Raw genomic sequence first — 27521 nt, 5'->3', positions numbered from 1 at the left:
CAACTATGATGAAGTCCTGGAGCTCCTCCTCCCCTCAGCTCTTCAAAGTTTTCATCAGGAGTCTGGCAGCCCACTGCACATCAAGGTGCCCATGGGATCAGAAATTTGGACGCTGGTGTGCTGGCTCCTAGCAGGTAAGAACCTAGAAGCAAATATATGTCAGGCCAGCAAGAGGGTTCTGCCCTGGAGCTGTCAAATACCTCTTCCCCAAGGAACAGTTCAGAAGCCACTATGCTGGTTCCTGTGCTTCCCAAGTGGGAAGAGAGACAGCTGCCCTACCAGGTCATGGTAGCTACTAACCACATGAGAGGAGGTGGGGAGGCAGATTTCACAAGCCAGCAAGCATGAATTGCTGTCAGGGGGCATACATTTAGGATGTAGTTCTCTCTCTCAGTCCTAAGAGGTTGTCCATATCAACACTGGTCACACCACAGCCCTAAAGGGAGAAAGAATACCAGCCTTTCGTAGCATGGAAAAGTCCTGATAGCTCCCTCTTCCTTAACATGCCCTGCCATTTATTGTAATTTTGCTCCTACATCCTTGGAGTATCTTTCTGGCTCCCTATTGCCTACTGTGGGTGATCTGCTCCCTTTCCTGTCTTTGGTGACTGCCCTGTCTTCAGTGACAAATTCAAACCCAGACTTGATAGCAATTGGAGATGATCCTTCCAAAAATGCAGGCCATGAAAATTTGCTGAAGTTCAGGCAGAGATTTACAATGACAAATGATCCACATGGGTTATGGTCTTCTCCATGGTAGCCAGCACACCACCAGCATCATAGCTTGTGATTGTGTGAACCTGCACCACCAGAATTTCAGGAAAAGTTTGTTTGCATTCCAGGTGGGATTCTGAGCAGGCACAAGGGCTTGCATGACTAGGATCTTAAGGTTTGTCTGGTCAGAAATCTGCATAAACTGATGAAAACACCCAGAGGCATAATAGGACATGCTTCTAATCTCTATCAGTAACTTGCAGGAAGTGAATTTAAAATGTCAGTGCCTAACCTTTGATAGCTTTTGTTTTGATACACATCCCAGAGAGAAATCCATGCTTGTTGCTGTGTCAAAATGTCATAAAGTTCTGGCAACTATGGCTCTTTAAAAGATATCAAATTTTGTGGGATTTACAATAAACTTGCAAGAGTTGGTAACGCTACAATTGTTTTTAAAATAGAACTAATTTAAGTCCATGGAGCTAAGAGTGTATATATAGAATCATGGAATCATATGGGTGTCTAGCCTTCAGCCCCAGGTATAGTCTGCAACATAAGAGGTGTCACATAAGAAAAGGATTCTTTTAGAAAATGTGAATATCGTCCATTCCTACAAAACCTCTTGTCCTATTGCTCAATAACAATGTTTTGATACTAAGGGTAAGGAGAAACTCATGAAGGAAACCAGGCCTGCTGCTGCAGCAAAAAATAAAATCCCTCTTCTAGGAAGATTTACACATATGCTTAGTTTTATCCAGGCTATTAATTCTAGTGAGTGGAACTACTCACAGTGGATATGGAGTTTGAAATGTGCACCAGCCTGTACAGGACTGGGACCTGGCACTGTGCAGTTTAAAAAAAATGTAGTCAATAGTTCTTCAGTTTCTGCTGTTTAACACTAAAACATCAGAGTCATCACATTCGGGAGAAACATGCATACATTTGAGAAAGAACGGAGGGATGTCTTTGAAAACAAGGGACAGCTGAGATGTATGCTTGTGAGAAGCCGTTTAAATGCGAGTAGGATTGTTCCTCTTTTGTTGGAAGCTGAACACAGCATAATGTGATTTGTGATTACAATTCTTTGTGTCTGTGAAGCGACTGAAGAGACAGGATAACTCGGAAACATCACTGGACTTCTAAATTCACTGAAAAGGAGCTGGGACAGGGAACAGATGTTTCTGATTTTCAGACTAAAATACTACCTTTCTAGTTATATTTGAAGCAGCATGAAATGTCACAGTTTCTTCCATTTGTCCTAAAGAGAAAGATCTTGCCAGTGGTTTTTAAAGAAACCTTTTCTATACTCTCATTAATAAAAACTCTTGCCCTTTTTTCCTTTGATCTCAATTATACAGAAGGGAAACAGGCAGGAAACACCAGTTTTCTCTAGGTATTGCAGTACAAGTCTTACTACATACCTGTTTCATTGTTAGAGGTATATGATTTTCCAATTGTAATATCAAATTTATGAAAGGTTAGTACAAAACCCTTGCACTGACTGTACAACCACTGGAGATTTAGCTAGAGTGGAACCAGAGCAGATGATGCTGTCCTACATGGCTTCTGTTCTGCCAGATCTATCCTTCAAGAAATACCAAACAGCTTGAAATGGAGACACTATTTTTCATTCAGTGGTACGACTAGAAGCAATTGGTAAACCTGCTGCTCCATGACAAGCCTCCTGATGTTGCTCTTGTTTGTGGTGTCCAAAATAAGCTCTCCCATGGCAGCAGTCAAGCTGGCAATCTGCTGGCCAGTCATTGTGTCAAAGCTCATTAAAGGTGCATGTGTGGCTTGTCCTGGGGCAAGTGCTTCGCTCTGAGCTCACTCACCCCAGCGCTTGCTGCTATTTCCTTTGTTGTGCCATTATTGCCTCCTCACTATTGCCACAGATTACATTTATTTCTGAACAAAGCTTGTATTCTTACAGTAGGTTCCTGTAGGGCCCATCTTCACAGGCCAGTGCCTTGACTGAGATCAGTTAATGATAACCAAAAGCAACAGGATTTTCAGCTTCACTCTAGAGTCATGAATTCTTCCTTGACAGAAAGGATAATGTACCATGAATAAATTATGTCATTTATCTTGACATTTCCAGCATTTAGTCTTGAATTATGTGTTCTTAAAGAAGACTTCTGAGGCATGCCTTAAATAATGAAAGAACAGATGCCTCAACAAACTAAATGCCATATTTTTAAGCACTAGGTAATGAAGTATCTGAAAATATTTTTCTCTGTTGCAGAAATCCTCTGTGCTTTTCGAAGAAACAGCATTTTGCAATAGTTCTGTAACCCTGTAGGGCTCTGTAAGGCTCTGAGCAAAAGGAACATTTTGGAGGTGATCTTAAAATGAAGTTATTTTCCTAGTTAAGAATATGGTGATAAAAAAGAGCACATAAAAGAAAACACAAAGCAACAGAGCAGAATGCCACATGAGCCCTCTCAGTGTGATATTAAATCTTTCCTTAAACTTGTTCTCCTTACAAAGCTCTTCTCAGTACCTGTGGCCAGGCAGGGGGCATAGGATGAGTATCCAGACAGCCATTCTGATGGGCTGAGGGCAAATGTAGGCCCATGACTGCATACACTAAGTGCTTTCCAAACTCTCTATGTGATGGGGCTGCAAGGTGCTCTGTGCCTCTGAAATCCTGATGTGCTGATACAACATCACAGCCAAGCCCCTGGATGGTAGCTTGATCAACTTGGGGTTTTTCTATTTTCAATTCATTTTCTCAGTCAGAGAAACAGATCTGAGAAAGGATTTCATTTTTTTCAGACACCGATGTGCTGGAGCTGACCTGCTCTCTGGTACTAGAGGGAGCTCCAAACTGGAAGCTGTGGCAGCCAGCATGAGCAATTGAGGCCAGCTCAGTGACCAGGTGAGTTAGTCAGGGATCAGTGTCACACTCATGCGGATTCATAGCTCCCACACAGCTTAGAGGATGGGTTGGCCACCTTCACATGTGCCTGCAGAAGTAGTGGGGACAGACATTTTGCTCCACACCCTCACTGTGGTGTTCCTGAGCAGCTTTCAGGCCAAGTGAAGAGCGGAGAACACATTTTCCCCACAAGCTTTAAACTCTGTGGAAGAAGAGCATTTGGTCTTCCTCTGTAAGATCTGCCTATGCTCCAGCCTCCAGACCATAGTGCTGCTTTCCAGTTAGGATAATGACTGTCATTTCAGCCTTACAGGATGTTGATTCAGCAGGGTCATTATGCCTTTTTCCTCCTGTTGACTTCTTGTTAGGGCAGCGAACAGCAGGCACTCAGATGTGGAGAGAGGGTGGAGAACGAAAAATAAACAGCTCTGGTCTAGTTCAGAATAAAAATAACTATATGAGAAACTAGACAGGTAGAGGGTAAGAGAAGAAAAGAAGCTACCAGGCAGTATATAGAGGGCATTTCATGTTTTAATTTTCTCCAACTATGAAAACGACTGTGAACTTAATAATAATTTCATTATTAACCTCTTAATGAATTTGCCCTGGCAAAAGGCACTGAGAATTCTTTTCTGGACGCAATGGGGCCTCCAAAGCTTGAGGCACAGTGTGTCAGGTGATGAAACCCAAACAGACTTAGTTGCTTTTGTTGACTTGTTTTCTGGCAGTGAGCTTTGTCCCTTCCTCTCTCTCATTTATTGCCACAGCTACAAGGGATAAGCAGAATGAGTTTCTGGAAATTGTTTCCAACCATAGCTTAGGTCTTTTTATCATGCTCCTGATACCTGACTTGAAATATTTAGAATCCAGCCAGCAGTTACAGAGGATCTTTTCTTCATGTGTTCCCATAGAAAAGTCATGTAGACATCTATGGTTCATAATGCATCCTGGGAGAATATGCTTATACCATATATCCCAGCTGTGCTTTAAAAAAAGAAAAATATACATTCATGATTGCCATTCAGCTGGTTGTCAGGAAATTGTGCTGATAAAGAGAAACCGTGGGGAGTACAAGCAAAATGTGTAGTATAGAATGTCTAGCTGAAGACAGAAACTTACTGCTTAGAAAAGGCTTGTATCCACTAAGGACTAATATTTTCTGTTATAAGACAAAATGTGCAGAGATGTACTTGGAAATCCCAAGCACAGCTACACTCACATTTTCTGAATTAGAAGAATATCCCCTAAACTAAGGGGAAAAAATTACAAATCTGTTTCAATTTTGACTCTGCTATTATAACAGGTGAACTAGTCTGCTTATGTCTCACTCCTGTATTTCAAGGGATCAACAAAACACATTCCCTCAATTAAAACTATTTTTAACATAATTAGCAAAGTGCGCACAACTGTCCACTCAGCTGTCAGAGCAAGGCTGTGTTCTGACTCACCTGGTGCCTGAGGCACCTGTGCATCCGGTGTTTGGAGGTGGCCTTCTAAGCCTGCTGTGACGTGGCAGATGTGACTGATAAAAAAAATCCATGTCAGCTGACTGAAGCCTGAAGGAATGGCTGCTGGACTTCCCACAGTCCTCAGGAGAGCCTCACCAGCACCTGAGTGCTGCAGGGGCAGACAAGCCTGGCAGGGCACTGAGGGGCCAAGGGCTCCCTGAGAGCAAGGCCACAGCCCCTGCTACTTCTGTTCACCCTCTCCACTAGTACAACACTAACTGTGTGAACAGCTATCCCCACTGGCTGTGGCCTGGCCCACACATTTGTGCAATAGCCAGCTTGTGGAGGGAGATAAATGATGTTACAAACGTATTAAATTTCCACCAGAAGCAGGACCTGTCTTCATTGTCCATTTTTCAGTGGCAGGGGATGAGAATGCTATGTAGTAGCTGCTGAATGTAAACATGTTGTGTTTCCTGCTGGATACATGGAGGTTATGAGGGAAGATAAACATCAAGTACTGAGGCAAAACTCGGCCTGAACACTGCCTGGGGCCAATGAACTCACCACCATCACAGCTTTGGCTGGTCAGACAAGCCATGACATGGTACCCAGGTTAATCCACAGGGGTTCTTTCAAGCTTAGATCTAATAGACTTTGGCCCCCTTTAACACAGGACAAAATAGTTTGACAGTCTCAAAAGCCCTCGGTGGGACTGCAGTGTTGCATGAGCTCTGTCACTTTTAGAGTGTAGTTATCTGGGACCTTAGTTGTGGGTAGAGACAAGAGCAGCACCATGCAGATAGGAGAAGGCTGTCTCCTATTGACTGGACAGGTGCCAGGGCTAGCAGGCACACAGAGACTGGATGTTGGATACTCCTACTTGCAAGGGGAGTCCAGAGCTGAAAACCACATGATAGGAAAGCATTTGACTGAGCTGGTACTTAAATAAGGGATGCCAAATCCTTATTCCCTTTTGTAGGAGTTATTTGTGTTCCATTGTTCTCCCTAATTACTGCTCTCTGGGAATACATACCATAGGATGAAATTACCATTGAACTCTGTGAGGAGTGATAAAGGCCTCCCTTAGAGCAATCACTTTATACCTTTCCCAGTTTTAGGCCCATAAACTTTTTGCAGTGAGTGGGGCTGCAGACATCTACACACTTCGTCTTGTTGGCGGTGGGCTTAAGGTGTTTGTGAAAGGCAGCCAGGAAGAGCTACTTTCCACAAATATCTTAAAAGTACTTGGAAGGGCTCACTGAGCAGAGGCAGAAAGCTGCTGCTTGACTGCTCTAAGATCACCCAGAAGGCTGTTCACTGTTCAGTTGGGCTATGTTATGTTGGGCCAGGTGAGGTTAGAGAGAGCTCCTTACTGTTCCACGCACAGAAAGGGACCACAAGATAGGTTTTCCAGCATGTGTCTGAACAACTGATTGTCCTTCATTTGTCCTCCTTCTGGTAGTGTAAGCAAGCGCATACAAACTAACCATCTTCACTCCCAGAGTGTTCTGCAGTGGAAAACAGGAAGCTGTTATTGTCCAGATTCTGCCCTCACAGAAGAGGCCCTGCAGCTTTCTATGGGGCTAAACATCAGAGGGGAACAGTGCCACTGTATCACTTGGCTGATGTCTTCCTGAATATTCTTACATGTTGAGGCCAGCTCTGCACAGACTGCATGGACGGCACTCAGCACAGAGGCTGGCCCTGGCCCAGGGACCTGAAAGGAGAGATGCAAACCCCACTCTGCTGAGCTGGTGTTCCCAATGGCCTGCTGTCTAACCTCCCCCCACTACCCAAGAGTATGTAGGTCACTGTTCACATTGTCTCCCTCTGAGCCTCGACTTGCTCCTGTTTTGCCACTTTGTTTGCAATTAGCTCGTACTTTTGTAATTGACCTAAATAAGCCTGTTTGTTTCATTTTCCTCCATCCCATGCCTTACGCTTCCAGAGAGCTGTAATTAATAAGAACAATGCAGCATTAATATCTTCTGCAAGCCCAAAGTGGGCAGTGCCCTGGATGGAGTTAGTCCTGCTCTTGGTGCTCCACAGCAAGCTGACAGTGTAAACCAGAATTCAGGCAGTTTTGGGTTTTGCCCTGAGAAAAAGACCACATGACACATCTTACAGTCTGACTGTGCTGTATGGCCTCCATAGATGTCTTTTATTCTTACTACTGTTAGCAACATTAAAGAACTAGAGCAAAACTGTAAGTGAGCAAGCAAATACAGAAGTCCCTCTAATAGCAAGTGATGTCAAAGTGTTATGTTGCAAGCAATGAAACCCACCCATTTGTATCAGTTTTTGCAGCTGCTCGCTTTGCCTCCCACAATCACATTCAGCAGTGATGATGTTCTAAATTTCCTCTCATGTCACAACTCTGCCCTCCCCATGAAGTCTGAGGTGTGAAATCTGGAAAATCAAATGCAACAGAGCATGGAAGTTACCCCACTCAATCTCTCATACTGTTGGGCAATACTCAGCTGGACAGGTTTCAGGCACTGCTTTTTGCCTCAGTTTCCCCATCTGTTCTCATGAACTCCTGCTTGGAGGGGAACATCTTGTGAATGTTTCCTTTATTTGCACTACTTTGCACCTTTCACATCCTTAAAAGACAAAAGTAAACATCAAAACAAAACCTTGCAAGAGAGCTTTCCCCTAAACTTCCTGTTGTGTTCCAGACCCTCCTGCAGAGGTATTCTGCTGCTTCCCACCGGGGTTCCCATCTCTGTGTCCCCCTCCTGCAGGCAGGGCTGTGTCTGGGTCAGTATGTCAGGTTGGCACAGAGGTCAGTACTGAGGCCCACAGGGGTTGTTACAGAGCCTGTAGAAGAGGGCTTAGCACTGTGGTATCCCTGAACACCAAGCTCCATCCTCTCACCTCAGAGATGCTGGAGAAAGGCACAGAGAATGAAATACAAACTACATGTCATGCTGTTTGGAAACCAAATACCAGAAATTTTGGCACTGCATCTATTTGTAGTTTTCCTGACGTGTTGCCAGTTTCCTACCCAGCAGTATGCAGTCATTGTCAGTCCCTTTGCTTGTGCTTGGTTCTTTAGAGAGCCTCTGAGAGGACTTTAGTAGGTGTCAGAGGCAAAGCACAACTCGGTCCCAGGGTGGACTCTGTCCAGTAAGCAGGGAGATGACATGGAGACAGGCACAACAAGAGCTGTGGCACTTGGTTGTGGAACTGGCATTTTCCAATAAACCAAATTTTGTGCCCATCTCTAACTTAATTTCCTTCGGAACTAGAGCAACAAATTACCACAACCCCCTTTTTAAATCTCCTCCATTTAACCTCTGGCTCCTTGACACAGATTTTTGAGATTCAGGTTTCCCCCTTTTTCTGTAATATACCTTGGCTTGCAAAATTCACCATGCAGAACGAAATCCGAACTTTCCACTCCCCATGGCAACCATAATTCAATTAAACAAGACAAACCTTGGACAGCAGTTGGTCCTTGGACAGGACATGGTATACTAAATACGATACCAGCAGGAGGAGAGTGAAACACAAAACTCGTGAAACAATCCTGTTAAAAGAGAGTTGGCAAATGTGTGCCCTTCAGGACAAGGACACACATAAACACACCCTCTCTCCTTTCTTTAGTCCAGCACATTTTACATAGATGACAACAAACAGGAAGGACTGGGATTAATGGCAACTTCTGTGTGCTTGCAAGTCTATCTGAAGGGCAATCAAGTGCACATTTAACTTGTACGGATGGATGCATTTGCTCCTGTTCCTAATGTGCAAATACAGGTCTGACTAGGGTTGCTTTCTCTAAGCAGTGCCAATATGGGCAGAAAACAAATGTCAAATACAACAAAACTGCACACAGCCTGTTAGTCATCTGGCATGACTGACTGAGAGGGAAATATAAAAATAAAGCCACATACTCTCACGGTGGTGACAAAAAGAAAACGCTGTGACTAAATACCAAAGCCACAGCAAACCCAAATATTATTCTCAGAATGACTAGAATCAGGAAGGCCGGAAGGCTGGTAGCAACAGCCTAGAAATGTTGCCCAGGAAGAGGCACTATCTCCATCCCTTGAGGTTTTTAAGTCCTGGATGGAGAAAGACCTGACCAGCCTGGTTTGATCCCACAACTGCCCCTGCCCTCAACAGGAGGCTGGACTACAGATCTCCAGAGGGCCTTTCCTATGTGAATTTTCCTATGATCCTATGAGTGCCTATGATTTGGCATACTGAGAAAGCAACTACTGACATTGCCATGACAACAAACTGGGTTTCTGCTGGTGTTGCAGCTTCCTGCAAAGAGAAGAGTGCACGCTTCCTTGAGAGAAATGCTCACAAACCCCCCAAGATTTATAGCACTAGATTCCTTGGTGCTTTGCGTTCAATCTAATGAAAGAATTAATAGGTTATCAGCCTGTTGCACAGTTCATTTCTGCTTCTGTTTCAATTTTCTTTTTCTTTAAGATAGTGAAGAGAAAATTATATGCAATCTTGCAAAAAGAAGATAATTACATCCTCCCCCTTGGGGAGACAACCAAAATGGCTTCAGCAAATACTCCCAGTGCCAGTGGGAGGCAGCCAGCCAGCAGCCAGGGCCAGCTGCATGTGGGTCTGCACAGCCAGCCCAGTGCTGTAAAGCGTATTCCTTTACCATTTGCCCTGTGGCCTTCCTAAATAGAAGCACATGAAGCAAAACGTTTCAAATAGGTGTTCAAATACTGCAAATGAAATGCGGGGGTGCTGGCCTGCCCGAAGCCTCTGTGGGCTCCTGAGGCTGCAGGCAGAGGATGTGGATGTGGGACTCTGCTACCACAGCTGCTGCCCTGGCAATGCCCATGGGAGAGCTTGGAGACACGAGAGCACCGGGCCCTGAGGCGATGCAGCTGCAGCAGCAGCAGCTCTGTGTCCAGCCACACAAGGGCTCTGCTCTTTGGCACGTCCGCCTCTCACCCGGGTGCCAGCAGCACAGAGCACCTCCAGAGGCACAGGACTCCTTGGTTTCCTGCACACTTCCCACTTGCACTGTCTGCCTCCCAGCCAGAGTCAAGGATCCAGTCCCCTGGGACTCACCTTCAGCCAGGAATAACTTTGGACTTGGGGCAATTTTAGTAGGTCACCAACACCACTGGCCTTTTTCCTTTGGCAGTTATGCTTTTCTTCCTCAACTTATGAAAATCAAGTTTTTTTTCAAACATGAATGTGCCCCTTGTAAGCTGATCTGTAATATAATTATTTTCTCCCTTGCTCAGCAAACTTTGCGAAACTGGACATTTTCCCCATCAAAGCCAGACAATGAGGCCTTGTCTACACTGGAGCACAGTAGTAACAATTCCCACTGTGGCTGCCATCAGTTCAGCTCGGCTGGTGGGAGCCGTTTATTAAAATTTTTTCCTGAAGGCTAAGCCTCCCGGTTCAAGTTGATTGCCCCACATGTAAGAGTCACAAAACATTTGTGGGGTGAGATTTTTTTGTCATAGATATTCAAAAGCTAAGGAAGCAAATTCAAAGCTTTGCAAAAGCAGTCATGAGCTGCAAGTCCGCTTGAGCCATTTTTTGAAACCAAGTAGCCATTGTAATCTAGAAGTGCAGACACTGGTAGGGGAGTAGGAGTTAATCATTGTTCTTGCAAAAGGTTTGCCAGCACCTCCTTTTCCTGTCATGCTTTTATAACCACCCACCTTAACAGAAGTTAAAACACGATCACATCAGATTTACACCATTTAAAAAGGTATCAAAATAACCAGAGCAGGAAAATTGTACTGCTGTGTTATCCATCTCATATGTGGAAACCTTCACAGATGTTTGAAGTTTGCTGAAGCTTGGCCCATCTGAAGTTATCCAGCCCCATAACCTGTCCCGCCATCAGAGAGGGCACACCACTCCCTCCCACACACCCCAAACCCAGCCAGCCCTGGCCAAGCCAGCAGCTGCCCTCACCCTGAACCTGAGGGGCACATGGGGGGCTCCCACCAGCCCCCATCCACCCCAGTGTCCTGCTCCCGCACAAGGACGGCCCAGGCAGGGGCACCATGTCCAGGCCTGCTGCCTTTCCAAGCCTGAGCATACAAACTCCAGCCAGGCCCCAAAGGGACACTAATGGTTGATCAAATCATGTTTTACTCCAGCTACATAACATTTTATACTAACATCCAGGTCCAGCACGTCTCAAAATAAGGCACAACATTAGCTCACACCTTTTAAAAGCTCAGCACTGCCTGTGCCTCAGGATTAGGCAGGGACAGGCAAGACTGTCTTATCAAGAGCTGTGCCTCCATGGGGCCATGATCCCTCCCTTGGCTCCCTTGGTGGAGGACAGTGCAGCTTCACCCGTGCCAAGCAACATCTCCTGCAGGAAGAGGCACCTTTAGCTGCTGTTTACACAAAGAACTCCAGCCTTCATTGAATACCAAAAGAAACCAGACACCTTGTCTCCACTGAGGTTTTTCCTTTGGGAGAAAAGAAACTCAGCAAGGAATTCCAGGATCCCTTCAAAAATTTTACTGCTCTCTTATAACACCTTAGGTTGGAACATGTTTTGTGAATAAGAGTACATCTGGCAAGCCCTCAGCCATGCAGAGGGCAGGGTGAGCCAGAGGGAAACAGAAGAGGGCAGTGGGATGGGTGTGACACTGCTGCTTTTCAGAAAAGAAAATCCAGCTTGTGCTTAAGCAGCTGACTTGTTGCCAGGAGAGTGTAGCCACAGACCTGGGCTTTGAGGTGCTGCTGTGTATGTGTGATGGCAGGCAAGGGAGTAGAGTGGGAAGCAGCAGAGTCTAAGCCCATTTTCCTTACACAGGATGGTGCTCAGATGTCCAGGCCTGAGCAGGCAGAAGGACTGGTGGAAGAAGGGGAGAAGGAGGAGCAGCTGCCCCTCAGGCCAAGAGCAGCTTGTGCAGCTCCTGCAAGGGCGTCTGGCACACAGGGCACTGTGAAGACAGCAAGGGATGGGTGGTGCAAGAGCTGGCAGCAGCTTCCCCAGTTGCTTCTGCCAAACTACTGAGTCAGCTCCAGTGCAGACCCACCCTTCTCTCCCTGTTGCAGGAAATCCTGGCCAGGCACTGAAATGGAGGCTATAGCAGCACGTGCTGCTGCAACAGCCTTCGGCAAACACTGGTGTGCTGTCCTAAAAACACCTGTAAAGCTTTCTCCTGCTAATGGGCTTCTTGTTAAACAGAACAGTCAAGCTGCTGCTATAAATCAAACAAGTCTTGATCATACTTTCATGCTGCAGAAGGTCCAGGAGAAGGGTGGGAGTCATCAGTGGCAACTCAGAGGCATAAAGTTTTATATCCTTACAGTGCTCAGTAGCCTCAGCTGCAAACTGGAGCCCATTGCTCATGTAAGCTCTGCAGACCCATGCGAGCCTACAGACCTTGCCCAGATGCTTTGTGCCCATAGAGCCCCATGCCCTAGAAAAGGCAGGGAGGAGTGTACACCTGCAGGTTTTGCTGCTCTGTTAGGGGCAGCCACAGCCCTGACCCAGGAGGCCTGGGGGACAGACCGGGAAGAGCTGGGCAGGCTGTTTCATACAGCTGTTGTCTAAGGAGTTAATCGGTGCTGAAAGCCTCTAAAAATGGCACACAGCTTATGTCTGCGTATCTTTTTTTAGCTGCCATTTAATTGCCTGGTTTCAGCCCACGAGGCACAACACGCTGCGGCACTTGCCAGGGGCACCGCTCTGCGCCACGCGGGGGAACTACAGAGCCCTGCGCTCGGCAGGGACGGGAAAGGAAGTAAAATGCAGCAGGAAAGTCTCTCTCCCCCTCGAGGCTGGTCCCAGCAGGCTGGCAGAGACTGAGCCCTGCTCTTGGAGAACAGCCTGCTCACACCCACGTGGCTGTGACTGCCCCTTGATAGACCCCCCATCACATCCACATCTTTCATAGGCAGAAAAGATACCTATCTTTTCTTATCGCCGGCAGCTACTCCCATGCTGAGAGCTTAGACGGCTAGGCAAGGTGCTGCCTTTGGGTTCACGTCCCACCACTCTGATTTCCAGCATCCACCTTACATTAGAGCCAGGGCCGACACTGTAACCTCGAGAAACCACAGTCCTGGATGCTGACAGCCCTACAAAAATCAGGGAGTCCTCACAAGAGCAAGATGAGCCAGGTAAGTGATCACCATTAAAGCAAGGAGAGGTCTTTGTGCTTTGTGTCACAGTAACTCTGCTGGCAGCAAGGGGCTGCTAGAGAGTGGCCCCACCGAGATGGCACAGCAGGGACATTCCCAAACACAAGAGCACAGGTCAGACACCGCAGGCTGCTGGGCTGGGTGCAGAATTGGATCAGACAGACACAGCCATAGGCCCCCAAGGCCTCCCTGGCATCGGTATGTGCTCACACTGATGAGCGTGCAGGACAGGGCAAAGGTCTTTCCAGCTGCTGGAAACACTGCACAGGAGGTTTGTGCCAGCAGCCTGTGAGGCCCAGGCAGCTGGTCAGGACACACAGAGGCTTTTCTCTTAATCAGAAAAGACCAAGTCAAGTGGAGACTAAATCCTCCTAGGGGTAGAACTCTATTAACAGAATGAAGAGAGGGGCACCTCCAGAAGAGCTCTCACCTGTCAGACCCCTCCAACTCCCAAGAGACACAAGATGAGCAACTAAAGTGCAAGCTGAGGCAACAGAAAATCCAAATGAGCAAAACCAGCCAAGTCCACCGTGGTGTAATGATGCCTGCTTGGTCTGTAGCAGCAGTTAAAAGGGCAAATAGATGAGGCACTGAGCTCAAGTGACAACAAATGGCACTACAGTTCCTCTGCTACTATGACAGTTATTAATTTAGATTCTATTCATTGCCAATTATGGACAAACTGATTCTGCACATTTTTGGATTGCATTTATAGACTCAAGTCTGGCTGCAGCATCAGTTACTGCACAGGTTTCCTGTAACTCTTCATTGCCAACAGAGTTTATTTGTGCCACCAACTGCATCTCCAAGAACACGATGAATATGCAGGAAAACACAGACCCCAGCACAGATTATTGGCCTCTATTGGAGAGTTCTTTCCATTGAACACCTGACTGGATATATTCATGTTTATATTTCTTTCTCTTCCAAGAAGTACTTTAGCCCTTAAAATAAGGAGTAATAGGATGAAGCCTTGCTGAAGGGTTTAATGAGAAATTAAAAAAAAAAATATGTTGACTCTGTCAACCATTTTTATTAGTACTTTACTGTGAGGTGTGATGTTTCTCTTTAAATAAAATAAATTCTGTGACCTTTCTTCTCCAGTCAAGAAGCTTACAATCATGTGTAGTTGTTCTCTTCATTGTATTTTCTTGTATTTTCTTTTCTCAGGTCTGTAAGACTAACTTCTCATTTGTAGAAATGTACTACATAAAGAAAAGAATACCACCAAAGAAAGGGGAAAAAACCCCAAAAACACAAACACAAACAAAACCGTCACCACCAAAACAAAATGCCCACCACCAAAAAAACCCCCAACAAACCACCAAACAAAAAAATCCCAAAATAAGAACCCACACACACTGGCAAATGTGTTATCTTCCATTTACTGCACATGGAAGCCCACAGACAGCTACTCATTAAGGGCATTTTACCTGTTTAATTTTAAAAGCCTCTGTCCTCTGACACTTCACTTGAAGGCAGATCTGCAAACCTTTTCCATTAGGACAGCCCTTGTGTTCAACCTCTCTAAAGGAAACAGATACAAAGGATAACCCAGGCTGGGGGTTGCGGCAAGCAATGTGGAGAATGTTTTTCTGTGGGCTTCATCTCTCAGCTCCCAGGTGTTTCTTTTCTTTCTGTGCCACGACCAAATGTTAATCCCCTTGGCTTCCTGCTCAGGAAGGATATGTATCGTAGAAAATAAAGTCCCTTTGGTGTCTTTACTGCACTCAGCAAGTCAAAATCCCCTCTTATAAGCAAGCTATTTCCTGCATACTACTAAGACTAAAGGCAAAAATTTCTCAGTTGTCTGAACCAAACCTGGATGTTTGCGCTGCCAAAATTTCTGCCTCAGAGTATTCACGTACCACTTGCTCATGTCCAATGCCTCGTGTCACCAACAGCCCACCACATCATTTCTGTTCCCTCTCTCTCCCTGCAACAAACTTGCAAAGCCAGTTTCTAGTTGACCTTGATTGGTTTATTTTAGTTTTACACTTTCTCCCTCACATACAGTTAAGAGTCTTGAACTGTTAGATTTCTACAAAAATATCAATTTTTCAAAAGCAAAAAAGAGGGAAAGATATATTTTAATATATAAAAGGAAAAAAGCTAAATCTGACATTTCATTATATTCTTAAAAACATTCCAGTCTATTTACAGATGTGTAAAAAACAAAATCTTCAGGTCTCTTGGTCAAGCGAGAGCGTGCGCCTTGCAGGGGTTTCCTTGGTTCTCCTGTTTCCAGAATCTTCTCATTACGTGCCATATTCTATGATTATTGCCTCAAACAACAGCATATGTAATTTTTAAAATATTTAGGAGCTTAAGGGAAGAGTGAAGAGTCAGCATTTAAATTCATAGCAAAAAATCGTGCTACAGACACAAGACAGTGAAACGAACAAAACCCAAGAGCATTTCAAACATGCTTTGTTGGTTGGTAGAACCCATCAAAGTTCTTTCTTGGAACCACACCAAATGCCACCTTTTACAGCCAGACTGGGAGCCATCCTTAATTAATTCATTAATAACAATTAGGGACCAAAAGGTTTTCCTGTCATCTTGATATCTTTACTGCAGTAAAATTTTCTTACTGCCCAGTGCCAAACAGTAAATTTACATCCAGAAATTTTACGCTACCTGATGATAAACAGAACATCCTTAAACGTACAGCATCTCTTTTAGATCATGTGTGATCAGTTATCATATTATGGCCTTCTCTGTCCCACAGGGAGCACACAATTCTGTGTGCTAATTAAAACTGGCTGTTTGGAACCATTAAAAAGTGAGGTGCAGAAACAGGGTTAGTGAACAGAAATTTAAAAGTAATCACAGCACAAGTCTGGTTGCTGTTTCTCACACAGGAGGAATGAAATCTACTGGCAAAACAAACAGCCACAAGTTAAAAAAATAAGCAACTTCAGCCTATTGGAAATGCTCAGAACCAGATTCCCAGGTAAATAAATTTAAGTCCGATGTAGTGCTAGTAAAATAATTTAGTTACTCCAGGTTTCTACTAGTTTAAAATAAGGCTAAAATCCTTAATAATATTAAGCAACATTTATCTTGCTTAATTATAAGCAATTATAAGCTTAATTATAATTTTAAGTATTATTTTATAATTATGTTATAATTTAACATAATTATAAATTAATAAGCAAAGTTTGTCTAAGTACTTACTGGGATTGTAAATCCCCTTTCCTAAGGCAGTAAGTGACAAGTGTAAGACCCTGCAGGACTCTCATAATGACCTAAATTCTCTTTTCCAAATCACTGATAGGAGACTTGTATGAAATACTAGAATAGTAAGTATGCAAAAGGCAAAAGACAGTTGTATGTGTCTATTTTAAAACACACTGTTTAGAATGGCCAAGTGAAAAATCTTTTTGGAGTAGTCTCTGGAGTACCTTTACACACACTGAGCTTGAAGGGCTTCTCTCCTCTGTGGCGTAATATAAATAATAAAAAGATGAGGAAACACCCAGTGTATGTACATTCCCTGATGGATCTAACCTAGACAGGAACCAGAAGATGCAGCATGAACAGGGTGTATGGTTGTACAAACACTGCTCCCTCACTGTGGAAGAACATCACTTGCAACACCTGCACAACCTCAGTGCTGGAAGGATGAAATTCCTGGATTACTGCATCACCAGACATGGGGAACTTGAAGGGCAGGGGATAATCCCAGCTGCTGCTGCTGGAACAGTTAAGACATGGAATTACATTCCTGAACATAAAACAAAATGCACCATCAAAATTCTGTATAATTTTCAATTTTCGTGGCAACATCTTTTAGCTTTCTGGAGCAGTTAAGAAGCCCCCCAAGTGCACCGTAACTTATATTTACAAACTTGATAGGAAAAGATTGTGTATACACTCATTAACAAATCATCTCTCTGAGGCTGAAAACTTCATTTGTCAAGAAAACTATGAAAACAGAAATTGTGTACAAAAATATAAATATCTTTACAGTCTGCAGGCCCTTCACAGTTCAACAGTTGAACAGTGAAGAGCATCTACAGGTTATTGAGTAAGCAGTGGCAGAGAAGAATAAAAAATACATCTTGTGATTCAATACTGCCCTATTTCCCTGGTAATGAGCATTTTTGTTGACTTTTTTGCTATACACAGCTTGTGCAAATGCAGTGAGAAACCTCTGAGTACCTTTCCTGAATTTATAAAGAAATCAAAGGTTTGGAAAGCTATACACATATTTTCATATTTACATTCACATGTACACCTCGCTCACTTACACCAGGCTGCAAGACTCCTGAAAGCATTCTGCGTTTTCACAAAGCAATACTTGGTATTAACATTCCCAGCCATCACACACATCTTGGAGAACGACAGAAAGAAAGAAAATAGGACCTGGGAAAACACTTGAGCTACCTCAGCAATGTATTTAAAGACATAGCAATAGGGTGCCCACATTTTCTTTCAACTCTCTGCAATTTTTCCTTACAGATGTCCTAAGCATCAAACAGGGAACTATTTGTGTGGGGGCAGGAGGTGAGAGTGAGGACAATATTATTAAAGTTAACATACTGTCCTCCTTCTAATTACATTGGGAAATAGATTTTTCTTCCCCAAGCAGTGAGAGTTATAAATGTTTACTAAAATTTTCTGTGCATAAGCTCTTAAAAAGTCTCTGCTAGAGAACTATCTAGCACCAAAGAAAAAGCCTTTTCTCTTCAGTCCTCTGCAGTCTCAGATTTCCCTTATGCTGCTCTAGATATCAGCTTTGAGAGTAACTACAACCTGATTTCCTCATATTTATCATATTCTGCAAATATTAAAACAAACAAATGCGAACAATGCCATTTCTGCATAGATAATTTGCCTGGTACAAAACCAAATAATCCATATTTTTTCTCCAACAAGACAGCTGCCTCCCTATAGGGGAGAGGAAAAAAATCTTTCAACAGCCTCAGTTTCTCAGTCCTTTGACAAACTATTTCTGTGAAGAACCCAATTTTGGAAGGATACCATGTGCCCAGCAATGGTTATAGATCATCTTTGTTGTCTTGAGAAGGGGAAGGAGAACATCCAGAATTCAACAGTGAGGTAAAAATACATCAACATGCTTACAGTTTCCTAACACTTATTTGACAGTTTGGGGCCTGCCCCTCAGATGAATACAGTGCTGATGATACACAGAAAACAAGTGTCGCAGACAAAGGAGGCTGCTGAACAACGACACTGGCTCACAGATCTCTGTTCCAGTCTGATAAAACATATCTGCCCTTATTTGCCTGCTGAATTTGAAGGCAAGGTCCCAGTAGCATTTAACTTCGCAACCACAGGTGCTAATGTGGGCATTACTTTGTTATCCTGTCCTTCTTGAAGAGTTGCAGGTAATGAATTTTTTACCCCACTAGGTGCGAGTTTTGCAACTACAGGTGCCAGTAAGGGCATCACTTTATTACTCTGCCCTTCTGAGTCCACGGGCAGACTTGCTACTTTTAAACCAAGTGGTGCCAGCTTGGGCATGGGCCTCCACGACGTGTCAGCATTACTGGCTTCTGGATTAGTCTTCATCTGCAAAACCGGTGGAGTCACATTAGTGGCATCTGACAAGGTCGTTACTGTTTTGCCATTCCCACCACTGGCTACAGATAGATTGGAAAGTGGATTCTTCATTTCAGTACCTATCACTATCTTTAAAACATCTGCCTCAGATGAAGGCTCCCCAGAGTTCTTGTCCCCATCACTAAGGTCATCATCTTCCAGGTGCAGCAGGAGGGGGCTTAAAGAGCCACCACTTTCTGGAACTTCAGAAAGGTCCTTAAAACTGTCGCCCAAATGGCCAAACTGGAAGGAAGACCCATCTGCAGCAGAGAGATCACTGGCTGTTCCCCTGCAAGCTGCTGCATCTTTATGAGAGAAATCTGAGCTGAGGGCACCAGGCAGCTCTGACATGGCTGAGGCATCATCGTTCAGCTGCTGGTTAAGGAAGGCGATTTCATTGAGCAGCGAAGTGAGGGTCTCATCGGTGTCATCGCTCTCCTCGATGCTGCTCAGTATCTCACTTGTATCCAGGTCTGCTTCCTCCATGGCCGATGCTACTTTCCTCAATTCCATTTCTATCCTGGCATCTTTGATCTGCAGCTTGCGGAATGACAATTCTTTGGATTTTAATCTTTCCCCTCCAGGATCACCATCTTTCCTCCTGGCTTGGCTTCCTACAAACTCACCAATGCAGAGCTTTTTGCTGAAGGATTCTGAAGGTTCCTTTGTACATGATACATTCCAGAGTTGTGGAAGGGCATCTTTATTTTCAAAGAAAACTTTTGTTGGACCTGTGGTAATTCTTCCATCTCCATCACTGTTTCCCAGACATGGTTTGGCTTTTTCTTCTGAAAGCACGTTGTCACTATTCCTAGTTTCAAGGGGTGCTACAGCCAAAGACTGCTCAGCAGCTGGAGTCTCTGCAGCTGCTGTTGCATTCGAGTTTTTGTTTCGGTTCAGGTTTAGATTCATGCCTGCTTCAGCAGCCAGTGATGTCACATTAACAATCTTTGGCATCATGAATGAATCTTCGCTTTCTGCAAAACCACACAAAGCAGCATCCATCAGCATATGTGTTAACTGCAAGGTAATTCCTAAGTATAATTTGCTCACTTTCAGGTCTTCCTCAAGTAAACTGCAATTTAAACTGCTTACACAGCTCTGGTCAACTGAAGCTTTAACTCACCAATAGCTTAATTTTCAACTTGTAGAACAAGAGCAAGCTCCAGTGCAACCAACTACAATGCTTACAGTTCAGATGGTGATGCATAAAGCAAACAAAATGAGAATTTTCCCTCTTACTGATTTTTTTATGCTTTGTTTTTATGATCACATAAAAATAGTATGCAGTACTGGTTTTGTGCACTACAGAGACATTCCAGAGACTAAATGATTACTCATTTTCTGCCTCCAAGCCATTCCCTATTAATAGCACTCAGATTTTTCCCAGCCCTAAATCTGAAGTGAATTTTTCTTTTCCATTATGACCAAACAATTACAAGGAAGCAGAAAGTGAGTGGCTTGCTTTTAGCACAACAGATGGCAAGCAGAACCCTGCTGGCAGGAACCATTCCACACCCAGATCCAATATACAGTATGAGGTCCTGAAATACAGCCCTCCCATGGGCAGCAGAGCTGGTAGGGTATGGGAAGGGGTTGTGCCACAGTAAAGAGGTCTGGATATTACAGGCAAAGATTTTCAGCAGCCTCACCACCACTCTGAACTGAAGCTTCCCCAGGAGGATGCATTACATCACAGATACATCCACATACATACACAGATAAGTACCCACTTATCCTGACTTTCCTGAGGGCAAGCATGCTCAGTGAGATAAAGGAAAGTTAAAAAGCTCTAATCTATAATCTCCTAGAGGCCTTCCTAAACTGTTCAAAACATTTAATAGAGATTTTCTTTGAATATCCAGACAATAACACCTATCATTACTTCCTAGTGAGAAAACAATTTACCTTCAGTCTCGCAAGGATAATGTTCCCTGCACACAAGCACAAAGATCCATGAAAAACAAAGAGCTTACCTGAATGGGATGCTGTAGCTGATACGACTGTTGAGGGCACTGGATTTCCAGCAACAGTTGGCAGTGTAATAGGAATGGTAGAGTTAGCAAGGATTCCTTTTACTTGGACCGGAACTGTTGATCCTGGCAGTTGAATCATCACAGAAGTAATACCTTATCCAAGAAAAGCAAAACAGGGGATGAAGTGGAAACAAAAGCCTTTCAGATACTCAGATGCTGTACTTTTCTGGAAAACAGAAGCTGTCTACTTCAAGGCAAGACTTCACACTATTAATGATATTTTAAAGTAGTAAAAACAGAAATGCATACTGGGTATGTGATTAGGAATTCTTCCCTGTGTTTTCCTAATTTCTGAATATCAACATTTTAACACATTTTCCTTAACCTGTTGATAAACTGACAGTTAAAGTTAATGGCATCTAATCTCTCTTATCAGAGTCAAGTTCTACTTCAGTCAAGTTGTGAAAAAAAATCTGAAGCATTAAAGCCAAATATAGTAACTTCAGAAACTGCTCTGCACATCTATGAACAGCATTATACTGATAAACATCATCCCATGTGATCGTACCTGGCTGTGTTGCCATGGTAGTACCAACCCCTCGAGGCTTTAACTCAGCCTGCAACAGCGTGGAAGGAACAGCTGCCACCTGCCCTGGGACCAGGGGGCTCTTCAGCGTAAGCACCTGCCCCTGTGGAGTCATCACTACGCTTGCAGCCGAGAGTGTGAGAGAGGATGAGGAGTCCTCTGCAAGAAAAGAAGCACGTAAAACACTCATTTATTCTGGCACAGCATCCTGCCAGCCAGCATTAGGTTCAGCTCTGGAAGGAGTAATTTTTTTGTTCCTTCCTACATTTATGATGAGAAGCTCTTCACCAATGTTGAACACTTCCTACAAGTTATTAGCTACAAAAAAACTCTCCAGGACCTGACAACTCTGCCATCTAATTTAAGAGCAAACTTCAACCATGTCGAGAGCTAGCATTTTGAGGAGGGAGGGTTTAAAGAGTCTGTTCTAGCAGGCCTAGCATTCTAGAGATTGAACTTCAGGTTTTGAGTCAGCAGAAAAACCTTCAACTCTTAGAAATTACTTCTGGGTTGCAGTGAAAGTCCCTGAGATCAAAGAACAACTTAGTAAGAATTTACTTCCCATCATTCTGAAACTCTGAAGTCACGTTCACCTGAAGGCCTCAGCCATATTGGTCTCATCCTTATGGAAAGCAAGTGGTTCCCACACCTATCATATGGACATTTCCCGGTCCTATGCACAATTCTGTTTCAGGAGTGAGGCTGCCTGCACAAGCCAGCTGGCATTTTGCCCTCCCACAGGGAGCAGCTTCAATGGCTGTCTCCCCTCGATGCAGGACATACACCACTCGTAGCCCACCTGAGGCCCGGACTCCCTTCCTGGCAAGTATCAAGGGCTTGCCCCTTCTGTTTGTCATCACTATCGGGGTTGACTCTCTGGGGGCAGCAGAGGATCCTTCCTTCTGGGTGCTAGCAGTGGAGGGTGCAGCTGATCTCTGTGCCTCAGGTTCTTTCTTCTTTTTTTGTGCTTCTATTGCTTTTTGTTTAGCATAAATATATTCCAGCTTCTTCAGGACAACCTCTTCTGTCTTTCCTACAGAAAAATCATCAGAGAGTCAGCCTAACTTCAAACTCTCTCTCCAAAACTAAAATTCTGAAGGCAGAACTAATATTGTGTTAAGCTGACATTATTCCATTACTATAAAAGAGATAACCACCGTCCCCATAAGTAAATATCAGAGGGAAGCAATTACCTATTTATTCCAATATTGTTTTCCCATTCAGAGACATCCACACATTTTGGAATTTTTCTGCACACGTTTTGGAATTTTTCTGCTACTTCGATAAGCAGAAATCAGCCTGGACAAGCACAGGCTCTTGCTGAACAAGTACTAGTTGAAAACACCCACAGCTATGAAAAAATCCCACGTCTCCTGATGATAAACATATGACTACTGGACAAAGTGTTACCTTTACCTGGAATGAAATTTCTTGGACTAATGGACCCTGTTACTCAAATGGCATTTGAATGTAAACTCACATACAGTTTTTACCATTGCCATAAAAATTTTAATCTTGGACAAACACACAGATTTTATAAACAATTAGTTTTCTGCATATACACACAGTTCAATACGATCCAAGTTCATGTAACTATATTAGCTTGTTCTCTGCTTAGCATTTATCTTCTAACATCACTGTATATCTTTAATTAAGCCTATATTTAACTAACTGTCCTGTGAGAGGGCTTTCTCCTTATCAAATTTAAGGTCTTCACTACGAATGCAAAAGATCAGGTAAGTACTTCGTGAAGTTATTTGCTTTCATTCTCTGCTCAAAAGGCCTCTCATCCATTTCTACATTGCTAGACTTCACTAGAACACTTTTTATAAACCGAATACTTTATATATGCATGAATGAATTCACATAAATACAGAAGATTTTAGTATCTTTCATTTTATACTTTACAGGTATTCCCGTTTATATTCCCAGACTGTGAGATTAGAAAAATATTGTTTGTTCACATTTTGACACTGGTTGAAAATGTGTCACAACCTTCTTAGACTTCCAAATGAGACAGACACAGTAAATACAAAATGAAATGTCTGGATAAGCAGCAGCTTACAATCTACTGCATTTTTTTTACTGTTCTGTCTACAGAGCTGACATGTTCCAGCCCCTAGGAGCACTGGGAAAGCAGCACAAGGAGTCATTTGCAAAGCTCCACAAGGAATTGGAGATTTCGGTACTGACCCAAGACAGATGTGTGCAACTGAATGGCTAAGCAGAAAAGGCACTTCAGGAAGTGACTAGGGACAGAATGAAGTGAGAACCATCACCCCACCCTTCCAAAGGAAGTGAAGCCTGTGGCTCCCAGCAAAGAGAGCATTCCGCACTTCCTTCAGGCATGAAGTAATAAAAAAAAGCCATTTTTATCAGCATGATGAGCCTATCATTGAGTCAGAGCTATGCATGACTTTGTCTGGCATCATGACTCTGAATTTTATGTGAACCAATGACACACCTGGATCCACCAATTACTCCACACATTGTCACTCCTAAAAGCCTTTTCTTTCACTTTTACAGCTAGTTTGCATCCAAAACCAGTCTCACCTGAAAGTGTGGATACTTTTCGAATCAAACCATCTCGTTTGCGTGTTAGTAACGTCTTCTGTCCAATAAACTTATCTGCCTGATCTGTCAGTCCTTGAATTTCTTCAAAGGCCTAAAATAGCATCAGGAAACTGATTTATAAACCAGTGACACATAAAATAATAATTTTCCTTCCCAAAAACCTTTACAAAATTTATTTTCAAATTTCTATAATCCTGAGAAAATAGGACTGAGAGAAAGCATGTGAAGTATCACAAATGCCAGCTTTCCCTAAATGCTGGTTGAAGAGTGATAAACATCTTGTTTGTCCTTCCTCCCAAGGTCAGCAATTTGTAAGAAAAACTCCAAACTTTTATCTCCCGGTTTCTAGGTACAGCTGATAGGCATAATTACATATCTAGCACTCATGTTTAGTTTCCTGTCATTTACATCTTTACAAATAAAGCTTTTATGTCTGTATAATGCCTAATGGAATGCTATCTTCTCAAGCATTAAAAAAGTAAGCCTTCAATGGATTTAATTTTTTTTTATGTAAACAGTCAACCACTAAAGAATTAAGCCATAATGTTTCATGATCCACAAAGAATACAAGAGGAGGGTCAATCCAAAAATATATGTTCACATCATCAAGACTAAGCTTTTTGGAACAGAGATTCTTTCAGGTATTGTTTTGTTCAAGAGAGTCCTGGAGAGATGACAGAAGACCCCTCTACATTGGGACTCACTTGAGTTCATACTAGTGTAACTACTCTGTCCAGATTAATGATTCTCCTCCTCACTTAAGCTCCAAAATACCTACCTGCTTCAGAATGTAGCACTTCGAGACCTTGGGTAGGTTCAGCAGCCCCAGAACTCTCTTCAACTTGTCAAAGAGACCTCTCATCTCATTACGTCGTCGACGTTCATTTGCCGTGTGTGTCTGGCGGTAATGAGCAAAGGCTTCTGCCTGGGACTTCAGCTTTCTTTTCCAGGTCTGATGCTTCTGCGAGGAGTAACCGGATTGACCAGTTTAAGTAAAGAAAGCAGAAAATGTAATGGCAGACAATGTTCAAATGCATGCGAGATTTACAGCCTTTCTACAGACACCTGAGGATTGCACGTCATGCTATCCTGCTACTATGTCTTCCTGAAAGTTCAGAATCAGAAGCACACAAATAAGAAATGAAATACTGATCCAAGAAGTGACCAACATAATCATATCAATCCTAACGGAAAAGAGCACGAATCCCTTCAGTTCATAAGCTTTTATTTTTTGCAACACAAGGCTACTTAGATAAAATCACAGCATTATAACAAAAAGATCACATGTTTGAGCCACGTATTTTTTGCTTGTTTGTCAAGAAGTCTACTAATTAATGAAATAATTACGTCAAATATAGGAGACTTGAATCTTTCCCTGGAGTTAAACTAGTTTGATTTCCATTTTCTTTCATAGGTTCATATGAGTTGGTGCCAAAGAGACATCGTAAGTCAGAATGTTAAAGATGGCATTGACATTTATCACCCCAGACATCCACCAACAAACAGAATATGGCCAAGAGCCTCTGGTTTTGAATTTGCTTAAGTTTCCACAAAGACTGCCAGACAATAAACAAAATTACTGATCTCCACAGATGTAATTTTTTTAATGTTATCATTACTCTTCCAGGTTTTATACAACTATGCTATTTATTTAATGGGGATTAAAGAAATAATTATTAATGCAGTTTTTTAGATAATTTTAGGTCTGCTTCAAACCCCAGAGCATCATTGGAAAGACTCCGCAGATTTAGCAATACTACTTCTGAGCCTGCTGGCCTAGGAGGAATCTGAAGACTTGTCTCCTGAAATCCAGCTCTTTAGAGCCATTTGCCCTCACAGGCAGATTTGAGCACAGTAGAGCTGCAACTGCTCCTATGCTGGCCATGGGGTTCCTGTCAAGGGGGGACATTACAATGTAGATTCATGGGCAGAGAGGAGGACACATGGAAAAGGTGAGGCAAGACAGAGCGTTCTAGACCCCATCCCTGTCTCAGGCAAAGGCATACCTCCCATTCTGCTCTAATAGCTAAGAGACATTCACAAGGTTCCCATCACACTCAAAGCCCCACACCACCACAGCAGGAAGCTCTAGCGCTTACGTCAAGTGTATCACAGACAGTCCTGGACAGAGAAACTGGCTTCAGAGCCACCCGAAAATACAGCACAAGATTCTGAAGTGAGTCAGTGAGCTTGGTTTTCAAAGGATGCTACGATATCTTTAACTTATCTAAACGCATATTCAAACTTCGGTTTTCAGAAATCCTTCATCTAGTGCTGTGCCTATATAAGTCTACATACTGTCTTCTTCAACACATGAAAATGTTGCTCATTTATTATTTTAAGTGTGCTGTAAAAATTATTCATGCCAAGAATACAAAACCTGAGCAACCACAGTCATAAACAGAAGGCAGATCTTCCTCCCATAGCTAAAGCTGAATCTGAAACCCACTGATGCCCTTCTGCCTTACGGAGATTTGGACTGAGCAAATCCCGCCACCCAGCACATTTCGTTTCTTACATTTCATCACAAGTATCTGCAAGGCAGATAAATCACATTAAGAGCTGCATGTGAGATGAAAGTTTATCTTTAAAATGGAGGTGTGATACTATAAGGAAAGAGGAGAGCAAACATATACCTTTGAATGTTTTTCTGATAATGTTTCATCCGAAGAATTAGGAAGATGGTATCTGGAAGAAAGGTAGAAAGTTTTTCCCAATACTACTCATCTCATACACTCTATCCTCATTAACTACATTCCAACAGTCTAGAATTCCTCATTTTTATGCCTTGAAATTAACTTTTCTTGTGTAACTGCATAAAAGTAGGATACTGTTGAGTTTTCTCAAGAAAGAGAACTCTCATCTCCAACATCATCATCCTGGAAATAACAGACCTGTTCTGAAAGCTGTGAAATTATCTGAGTGCAAAAGATAAACTATTTCACTATATGCCAGAGAGAATAAATTCAGCTTTAGCTGCCTGAAGTATCTTTTTAAATTATGTTTTGGTTCTGTATTTAATAAAAAAAGATTTAATATAGATGGCAGAGCAATCCCTCCCCCACGAACCACCAAAATCCTAATATTTATTACTATACAAATATATAATAACAGCAGCTTCCTCATATCTCAAGAGCTGCAACCAAATGAAGAAAACACACATTTGAAAATTATTTTTTACAAAACATGACATCTATTTTTCTCTCTCACTAAAACATCTTCAAAATTTAAAGCAAAGTAACCACCTAAGGATAAAAGTTGAGCTGTTATCCTTAAAGAGGAGGAAAAAAGAGGTAACTATATGGTAGATATAGTATCACCAAGCAGTTTTTTCAAAGTTTAAAAAATAAATCTTCAAACAAAAAGAATTACAGATGCAACATTCTCCATTCTTTTGTTTGATGCAACTGAGAAACAGCCATGACTATCATTACAATTCTCAAGTAAGCCATGTTTTCATTTTGCCTTTGTCATTATAAATGCAAGGGCAGCAACAGTAACAAAAATAAACCAACCAAAAAAATTAAGCCAAGCTATCCAACCATGGCAGACTATAAGTCAATAAGAAAATACTTTCTTTGCTGGGGCAATGGTCCCAAAGACGAATCTTTCATTTACAGGGTCAGGGATTAACCTAATGACTGTTCCTGCCCA

The 27521-nt window shown here is 42.9% G+C and overlaps 1 protein-coding gene across 1 annotated transcript in view; it reads right to left on the bottom strand.

The window, feature by feature from the left end:
* Positions 1–15119: 15119 nt before the first annotated feature.
* MGA (MAX dimerization protein MGA) overlaps positions 15120–27521 on the bottom strand; it is a 52584-nt gene continuing 40182 nt past the window's right edge. The window contains exons 19-25 of the mRNA XM_066321237.1: positions 26504–26555; positions 24646–24828; positions 23847–23958; positions 22093–22326; positions 21276–21452; positions 20708–20860; positions 15120–19708 (exon numbers count right to left, since the gene is read on the bottom strand). Of these exons, the coding sequence (XP_066177334.1) occupies positions 18408–19708; positions 20708–20860; positions 21276–21452; positions 22093–22326; positions 23847–23958; positions 24646–24828; positions 26504–26555 (2212 nt within the window). The 3' untranslated portion in view covers positions 15120–18407. The remainder of the gene's footprint in view (positions 19709–20707; positions 20861–21275; positions 21453–22092; positions 22327–23846; positions 23959–24645; positions 24829–26503; positions 26556–27521) is intronic.

Source organism: Sylvia atricapilla, chromosome 6 (assembly GCF_009819655.1).
Source record: "Sylvia atricapilla isolate bSylAtr1 chromosome 6, bSylAtr1.pri, whole genome shotgun sequence".
Classification (NCBI taxonomy): Eukaryota; Metazoa; Chordata; class Aves; order Passeriformes; family Sylviidae; genus Sylvia; species Sylvia atricapilla.
This window is presented reverse-complemented; position numbering and strand designations above follow the sequence as displayed.